Source organism: Eschrichtius robustus, chromosome 6 (assembly GCF_028021215.1).
Source record: "Eschrichtius robustus isolate mEscRob2 chromosome 6, mEscRob2.pri, whole genome shotgun sequence".
NCBI lineage: Eukaryota > Metazoa > Chordata > Mammalia > Artiodactyla > Eschrichtiidae > Eschrichtius > Eschrichtius robustus.
This window is the reverse complement of record NC_090829.1, coordinates 50,899,636-50,908,819: the sequence shown is the minus strand read 5'-3', so window position 1 is coordinate 50,908,819 and position 9,184 is coordinate 50,899,636. Positions and strand designations below refer to the sequence as shown.

The window sequence follows — 9,184 nt, the reverse complement described above, 5'->3', positions numbered from 1 at the left end:
TTGAATTGAATGATACTCACTTGCATTACCTTGCAGAAGTGATACAAATGAAAAGAGTGGGGAAATAAAAGACAAATGAAACCTGAGCCTCCTTTACCTCCTCATTCTCTGTTTCTTCATAACACCCGTCATTTATGGGGCTGTTCGTTACATCTTCTCTGCTGGACACTGGTTCCAGCTGAGCCTCAGGGGGAACCAGTAACACAGTTTGCCAGGCACAGTTCAAGCTCAACCAATTTTGACGTCACCTGCCCCCAACCCCTCCCCCACCCCGAGACTGGACATGGTAGAGGATGTGCAGAGGGGCACAAGCCCAAGCCCTGGGAGATTTATTTGAGAGCTCCACTACTGCCTCCTTCAGGTGCCTCTTGACATACACCAAACCAGTAACTATAACAGCAAAAACAAGAGCAACCAACATTTGCTGAGCACCTATTATTCACCGTGCTAAACACTTTCATATATTACCACATTTAACCCAACCAATAAACAAAGTGTATAGTCTGTTATTTTCATTCTATCAGGTGAAAAAACTAAGGCACAGAAAAGTCACAATGAGCCACTTGTTTAAGGTCACAACACCAGTAAAATGGTGAGATTCAAACCCAAGTTCCTGACTCTCCAAACGCATTCAGGTCACCACTCAAGTCTACAGTGACCTCTGGCCACACAGTCCAGCTCTGAAGCGCAAGCACCACAGTACTGTTTCTCTGCAGGGCAGTGCATGTGCCTCCCACGCACCTGTCTTTCTTTTCTCCACAGTATAGCATGGCAGCCCAGCTTCTCTCATTTTCGACAAAAGACCCCAAAGATTTCTTTTTTCACCTGCCCCTGGTTACTGCCCCATTTAGAACGTGCCTTAAAACATGACCGCCCCTGGTTTCTAACTTACGCCTAAGGGACCTGCTCCCATTTTCTTTCCTGGTGGAACAAAGGCATTGAAGCCACAAGTCACAGAGGCGAAGCATTTATTGATTGGATTCTCATCAATATTCACCCTCTGCCCAAGATTAGACTTGGCCTCATGCCTTCTTTGCCTTGCTCCTCCTACTCTAATGTATAACTAGTCTCAGAAAGCTGGAGGAGGACAGTCAGGGACTGGCCACTGCATCTGCCACACTCACTACAGGACCTGGAATTAAGAGGAGGACTCCAACCCACAAAATGACAGAAGATAAGGTACAGTCGTATTATGTCCATTTGAGGACATGAATAGGGAAATCTGTTGAAGTCAGTGAGCATATTGAGGATTTGGGGGATGTTGGGTGTAGCTATCACAGATCAAAGCTACTTCTCTTGGCCGATTGATAGTTTGGCTGCTAAAATAATCATAGTTTTTATTCAGTAATTGGGATTTTAAGTGTATTTGCTCTCTTTTCTGACTAGTCTGTGTAATGTTTTCTCGAGTGGTACTACATAACCATATTACGGAAGGAATGTGCAAAAAAAGGCATATTAACCCAAATCTAACTAATCGTGAAACTGATCTGAAATCTTCAAAAATATCAATATTTGAAAAACAAGGGGTAGAAGGCCTGTTCTAGATTAAAGGAGACTAGGAAGAACTGATGACCAAATGCAACAAGTGATCTTAGATGGTGGAAGGAAGACGAAAACAGCTCTAAGGGACAATATGGGGATAGTGAGAAATTTTGAAAATGGTATATTAGATAATGTTTTATAACTATTACATTCTTGGATATGATAATGGTATTGTAATTATGTAGGAGAATGTTCTTAGTGAGTACATGCTGAAGTATTTAGGAGTGAAGTGACACAAGTATCTGCTACTTATTTTCAAATGATTCAGCCAAAACAACACACACACACACACACACACACACACACACACACACGGAGAGTTAAACAAATGTGGTAAAGGTTAACCATTGGTGAACACAGGTGAAGGTTATGGAGTGTTCACTGCACTACTCTTTCAACTTCTCTGTAGATATACTTTTCAAAATAAAAACTTGAAAATACAAAGGGTGTAGTGCTGTTGCTGTTTTCTAAGTATCCCCCAACCAAATGCACCCACCTCTGCACACAATCATACAAGTAGGTAAATGTGTGTTAGAGTAGGACCTCTAAGTTCTGATCTGGTGTAACTTACTCTGCTGAGCCATCTTTCATGTCAGTAAGTGAAAGGCTAGGAGCACAGGCTTTGTAGTCAGGGGCCTGGATTTGGAGTGTGCTGATACTACTTACCTGTTGTGATACTGGGGTTAAGTTATTTAACTGGCCTATCCACTAATTGAGATTTTAAGGATATTTTCTCTGTTTTCTGACTAGTCTGTATGATTTTCTCGAGTGCTTTTCTCTATTGCAACAAATTAAGAACACACTGGGATATAACATAAGGATATAGTATGGGATATACAAGGATTATAATAGTTCCCTACTGTATGGGAGTAATTAAATGAGATAATATTAGAGAAACTCAGATGACATTTTAATGTCAATAGTTATGTATTTGTATAATGTGTATTTAAGGAATAACTAGGATTTCATGATTTCCTATAACAGCCCAGGATACAGCTAAAGTAGTTAAAACTTTAAAAACAGTATAAAGACAAATATTAAGTTAATAACTATACAGATGGTATGTAGATTTGGCAAAAATTATGAAGGCAGTGTTCAAACAACTGAAGTTTGGTAGATACTGCAAAAAGAAAGGTGCTTAACCACAGTGCCTGGCACATAGCCTATGATCAAGTTTCATATAGAACTATCATTAAATTCCCTTAGGGGCCTTTAGAAATTGTGTTGTAGTACTTCTCTTGAGAAGTAAGGAATTGCCTAAAAAGGGAACCCAGAAAGAATGAGAACTGATGTAAAGCACAATGTTATAGCTTTGTAAAACCACCCAGACTTTGAAAGAAGTGAATTAAGCATGAGACTGAGGGTTAGGAGACCTGGGTTCTCACTCTGGATATACCCAGTAGTGCACTGTATAATTCAAAAGACTTGGACTCAGATTCTTCAACTGAAAAAGGAAGAGATTAGCCTAGAATCCATTGCTCTCAAAGGTCCCTTTCAGCTTGAAAATTCTATGGCTTGAGAAGCTCCTGGACTTTTCCAAACTAGGGTGCAAGATCGCCTTTGGGTTGGTGTACATAGTATTTTGTAGAGGAAAGAGTACAAGCTCTGCTCCCTACCTAGTCAATCAATAGATGCTGAAAATCTGCCTTTTTGTTTAGCAGTGGGAGTTTAAGATGAGCTCTGGTTTCCAATACAAGAGTATCTGTTATTCATCAGCTATGTGTGTTGGGCATACCACTTAATCTCTGAGCCCTGGTTTCCTCACCTGTAAAATGGGGATAATTTCATGTACTTTGCAGTAGTGTTGTGAAGATTATTGGTGATGTCTAAAAATTTGACAGGTGGTTGTTTGCTAAGAGTGATAAATGAGATGATAATGATGTGATTAAAGATCAGTTGTTTTTTTAGCCCTTTCACTATTTATCGGAAGACCACAGTGTGTATCTTATTCCGCCTTTATAACAGTTCTATGCATTAACTATTATTATACCCATTTGCAGGGTAAAGAAACTGAGATTTGGGGATGTTAAGGGCCTAGCTGGGACTCTTCCAGGTTTTCTGACTCCCAAGCCTATTTGTTTTTCCTAATAGACTCCATCTGATTTCTAAGCCACAAAATATACACCACATTTGTTTTATGTTAAGGTTCAGCCACTTGCCCATTCTACTCTTCGACATTTATCCAGCAGCATATTTTTAATTGGATATAGAACATAGTTTCTTTAACCTAAAATTATTAAGCTCCAAATTAAGACAGTCTTTCTAAAAGTGCATGCTTAATACCCTGTTGCCTATGAAGAAGTTGAGAGAAAAGGCTTGAATATCTTCTGCCACTTGGTGGATATATGGCCTTTAGATGAGTTCATTACCCTTTCCATATCATTACCTTTTCCCATATGTAAAATGGTATAATAATTTCCACTTACAAGGTTGTTGAGAGAACGGGCAAACCATTTAGAACACAGAGCCTGGACAAGAGTAAGTTCCTCTCTAAGTTCTCACCGTTTTCACTGGCTCCTATGTACCTATCCTTGAGTCAACCTCTTGGATATTAGATTGAATGAATGGAGGTTAATGGGCCAATTCAAACTAAGTTGTTTAGTAGTTTTCAGAAATTTTCCCTCTCATAAACAAAACTTTCTCTGACCAAGTCTAACCACAAAGAAGGTTAACTACAAATGTTATCTCTTTTTATTTCACAATGGAAAAAGAAATGATGGGAAGTGAAGAGCCAGTTCAAAATGGAGTTAAGAGAGGGAAATCAAACCTGAAAATAAGAGGTACAAAACAAAAACAAAAAAGAAAATGCAATCAAACAGTTCCAGAGACTTTGATATTTGGTATGATCACTTTGGTTGGGAATCCAAGTGGTCCGCTTAAAATAAATGAGATTGCTCCTTATCTGACCAACTGGATGAAATTTCTTTTTTTTTGATTGCTACTTTAATGGCTCAATTAATTACCTTAAATTAATTACCAATTTAATTACTCATACAATTTTTTGGATGAAATTTCTTTTTTAAAAAAATTAATTAATTTATTTTTGGCTGGGTTGGGTCTTCGTTTCTGTGCGAGGGCTTTCTCCAGTTGTGGCGAGTGGGGGCCACTCTTCATCGCGGTGCGCGGGCCTCTCACTGTCGCGGCCTCTCTTGTTGCGGAGCACAGGCTCCAGACGCGCAGGCTCAGTAGTTGTGGCTCACGGGCCCAGTTGCTCCGCGGCATGTGGGATCTTCCCAGACCAGGGCTTGAACCCGTGTCCCCTGCATTGGCAGGCAGACTCTCACCCACTGCACCACCAGGGAAGCCCCGAAATTTCTTTTTTTTCTTTTTTTTTTTTGATTGCTACTTTAATTACTCAATTAATTACCTTAAATTAATTACCAATTTAATTACTCATACAATTTTTTGGATGAAATTTCTATCTCAAGGAGTTAAAGTGGGGAACTGCAGGCCATGGGTGGCAGTACCAGAGCCAACACTGAAAAAGAAGCCAGGAAGACCAGAGGACAAAGACTTCAAGAACACCCTAAGATTTCTAAATGTTTAAAACCTCTCTTATCTCCTTCACAGTGGCTTTTTTGTTATCCCTATAATGTGAGAAAGTGATCTTGGGGGCAGCTCCAATATTTCTATAGTAATGACTTAGAACAATTTGATTGGAAGGTAATGGGACAGGAGTTCCAGAGATCTTCTACGTTTGAAAATTAGCTTACATTTTTGTCAAAGCAATGAAGGAACAGCTAACACTGTTGTGACTGAGACTGTCATTTGGAGTGGAAGAGGAAGGCTGATGGAGATTATAGGGGACCAGATCTGCTGCAGCCACTACCTTCATCCCCAACTTCCATTTCTGTAGCACCGCTGCTCACCATTGCTCACCAGTTGGGCTCAAAATAAGAAGAAAGGAACCAAATGCTTGTCTGGTGGGGACAGGAAGAGAGAGCCAGCAGAGAGCAGAAGCCCAGGGATGGAGTGGGAGGGGCAGTCACTAAGACAACAAGTGCTGGGAGACTCTGCCACGGAAGAAAAGGAGATGCAGGGATGAAACTGGGCAGGTATATCATAGCCCTGGGCTTGGTGTTGGGTAGGACCTGAGGTTCTTCTTCAGCTGAGCTACAGATGAGCAGTTGAGTAGCCCTTTTTGATTTTCATCAGAAACCTCACAAAAGTTTTTTATGGGTGTGTGAGGAAGGAGGGGATTTGTGTGGTGAGTGGTGGGAAAATGGAAAATGCGCTTGGAACTGGTCGGTGTTTGGTGATTTGCTTCAGCATCACAATCGGCAAATCCTATAAATATGCGCACGCTTAGTTTTTTTTTTTTCAATTTAGAAAGATTAGGATCCTAGAGTTTCAGACCTGTTTGGCTTGTGAATGTTTGTTTCTGATCAATGAGAAATGCAAAATAACCAAGTAATTAAAAGCATAAGTTCTGGATCCAAATCATTATTCTATCAATACAAGTTACTGGCTGTAAGACTTTAACTAGTCTAGTTATCTATAAAATAGGGATACTAATGGTACTGTCATGAGGAGTGTGGTTGGCAGAATAATGGTCCTCAAAAGATGTCCACAACCTTGTCCCCAGAACCTGTGAATATGTTACCTCACATAGTAAAAAGGGCTTTACAAATGCCATTACCGTTATGGACCTTGAGATAGGGAGATTCTGGCTATGAAGATGGAGGAAGGGCATGACTAATCAAGGAATGCTGTGGCCTCCAGAGCTGGGAATGGCCCTTGCTTTACAGCTAGCACAGACATTGGTCCTTCAACCACAAGGAACTAAATTCTATCATCAACCCAAATTTTCCCCTACATCCTCCAGAAAGGAACACAGCTTGCCAACACCTAAATTTTAGTCTGATGAGACTAGTGTCAGACCTTCTCATCTACAAAAACTGTAAAATAATAAATTTGTGTTATTTAGGCCACTGCTTTGTTTGGTTATTTGTAATAGCAACAAGAGAAAACTATTACAGGTAAATGACATAATACACATACCGCCGTGAATGGCATGCAGTAGGCAAAATATTCAGTATTAGGCATTGAAGCTGTGTTTGCATTGCACCTAACATCAGATTGTCCAGATTGTAGTAATGGAGATTATCAAGAAGGGGGTTAAAGCCTGCTTAAGGCACTTCTTGGTCCCCTCATTACTAATGATGCTATCTGTAAATGGGATGAAATTCTCTGTCCTTGGAAACAGCTTAAAGGGAAAAAGGATTTAAGGAGAAATCACCAACCAAGTGAATGGAACCTCATCTTAGCTTTGGCTGCCTGAGCCACTGCATTTTAGATGCCTCCAGTTCCATTTTAGAGGATAATTCAAAGTCTCTGGTAATCCCACACACCATAACCATACCGTGTGTGTGTATTTGTGTGTGCAAGCACTCGCACATGTGCACTTTCTACATATATTTTATTTATAATTATTTTACTATTATTAAGAAATAACTATATATGTATATATGATTTATATCTAATAAATACAAATGTGAATTATATAATTATATGATATATAAGATATTATATATATGCTTCATAGTTATATGATATTATATGGTTCTTTGGACATATATATATATATATATCATATTAGCATATAATTTGGGTCAGCTTTGATGTCTTGTCTTTCAGGGAACAAAGTTACTGGGAGGGAAAGTCTATATAGGTGCCACCTGCAATTAATTCTGAATTAGTAGAAAGAGAGGGAACATACAGATTCCCAATCCTCACCCCAGAGATTCCAATCCGCTAGTAGATCTGAGGTGAGCCCCAGGAAGCTACACATGTAATAAGCTCTTCAAGTAAAGTCTGGTTTTAGGACCACTAGACAGTAACTTCAAGGGCTCTCAGGGTGGTACTGTGATAATACTTTGTTGATGATGACACTGTGAAACTTCTGATCTCCAGCTTAAGTGGGGAATACGGAGGTCTGGTTAATTAGCTATTCTTCATGCTGGAGTAGGGGGATTTATAATTATTTGCCAATTTAGAGAAAAACTGAAGATTATATAGGGAAAGTGGCTTGGGTCACATACCCACTAAGTATCAGAGTGGGAACTAAACGCTGTGTTGATATGACTCATTCGTTCATTCAACAAAGTTCCTGCTATATCTCATGTCATTTACTTTAAAATGTCAAATTACATAATTTTACATGAAATATTTTCCTTATAAAATGTATAATAGTATAAATAAAAGAAAAATACTCTTTTACCCCACCTCTCCAGTCTCACATTCCTCCTCAAAGGTCATCCTTTTGTTATTTGTTCTTCAAGAAAATATTCTATGAATTACATAAAACACACACAAATCAAATAACACTTAGGTTTAAGTCTTTTTAAAAAAATAATGAGATTTCACAATTTCCTTTGTCACTTAAAAGGTCAGTATATAACAATCACATTATTCTAACTGCAGCATAATGTGTTGCATGTATCATGATGTATTTGAATCTATTTGGCCATTCCACTGAATGACATTTAGATTCTTTCCACAATTCTTGCTATAACATGCACAAAAATGCTGCGTCAAATATCCTTATATGTGACTCTGTATGCATGATATGATTTCTCCAAGATGGTTAGACATGCAATTATAAGTTGAAAGGGATGGATGCTCTGTCACTTGCTACAGTTTTTTGTAGCTGCATGAAGTTGGGGAGAAAATAATATCCCTTAATTCACAACTCTAGGTTCAACAAGTTGCAGATCCTGAAAACTATTTTACCTAGATGTTGATGTGGATTGTGGTGCCTCTTAGATGAGTTTTGAGGTGTTTCTGTATCATGGCAATGTCCAGCAGAGCTCCCTATCTCTTTGTTACTGGTGTCTTATTTGACTTTTCAATGATTTTTAAAATTTTATTTTAAAACTGTTTTTATCTTGGCAGTGGCCTTTAGTCAGCAGCAATTCTAGTTCACAGTCCTGATTTTGAGGCTTAAAAGAATATATACACATATATATATGGGAAAGTATGTCCGGTTCCTCCCCTGGACGAAGCTGTCCCAGATTTTTGCTGCTTTAGCAGTGTAGGGGAAATGAAAGGTGCCCCCACAGTCCCATATGAATGAGCCCTGCCAGGAGCATAGGGCACACAGTGAATGAGTATCAAGGGGCAAGAAACAGCCAGTGGAGCCTGTCAGAAGTCCAAGCTGCAGAGTGATGGGACGATGGTAACTGGAATTGCCTGGTGTTTCCCAGCCCTGTGTTTCGTTCCCCACAGGTCACCAGGACCTTGGTTTTTACTGTCTTCACTGCCGTGCTGGGTTCCTTCCAGTTTGGATATGACATTGGCGTGATCAATGCACCTCAACAGGCAAGTGAAACATGCACAAGTTCTCTTTTTGGCAATTTCTATCAGTGACAGAAAGGTATCTGCTCCGCATGCAGAGAGATAAGGTGTGTCCACGTGGGGAACACGGGATAATCCTGGTCTTCTGTCAGGTTCCACAGGCATGGTTCCAAGGCTGATAACTTGGCCTTGACTCCTCACTTTAAAACCCTCACAGAAAAAGAAAGAGTAATAAATAATCCTTGATCTCTGATTCAGCTATTCGCTGAGCTCACAGAAAACTCCAGCTAGAATACCACGTGCCTAAGGATTTTTTTTAAAAAAACTTAAGAGCTGATTGAAGCAT

The 9,184-nt window shown here is 39.5% G+C and overlaps 1 protein-coding gene across 2 annotated transcripts in view; it reads left to right on the top strand.

Moving 5' to 3' along the window:
- Positions 1–1,104: 1,104 nt before the first annotated feature.
- Positions 1,105–9,184, top strand: part of SLC2A2 (solute carrier family 2 member 2) — a 30,722-nt gene continuing 22,642 nt past the window's right edge. For both annotated transcript variants that reach the window (XM_068547415.1, XM_068547414.1), the window contains exons 1-2: positions 1,105–1,179; positions 8,770–8,862. In XM_068547415.1, coding sequence (XP_068403516.1) covers positions 1,165–1,179; positions 8,770–8,862 — 108 coding nt within the window. In that variant the 5' untranslated portion in view covers positions 1,105–1,164. The remainder of the gene's footprint in view (positions 1,180–8,769; positions 8,863–9,184) is intronic.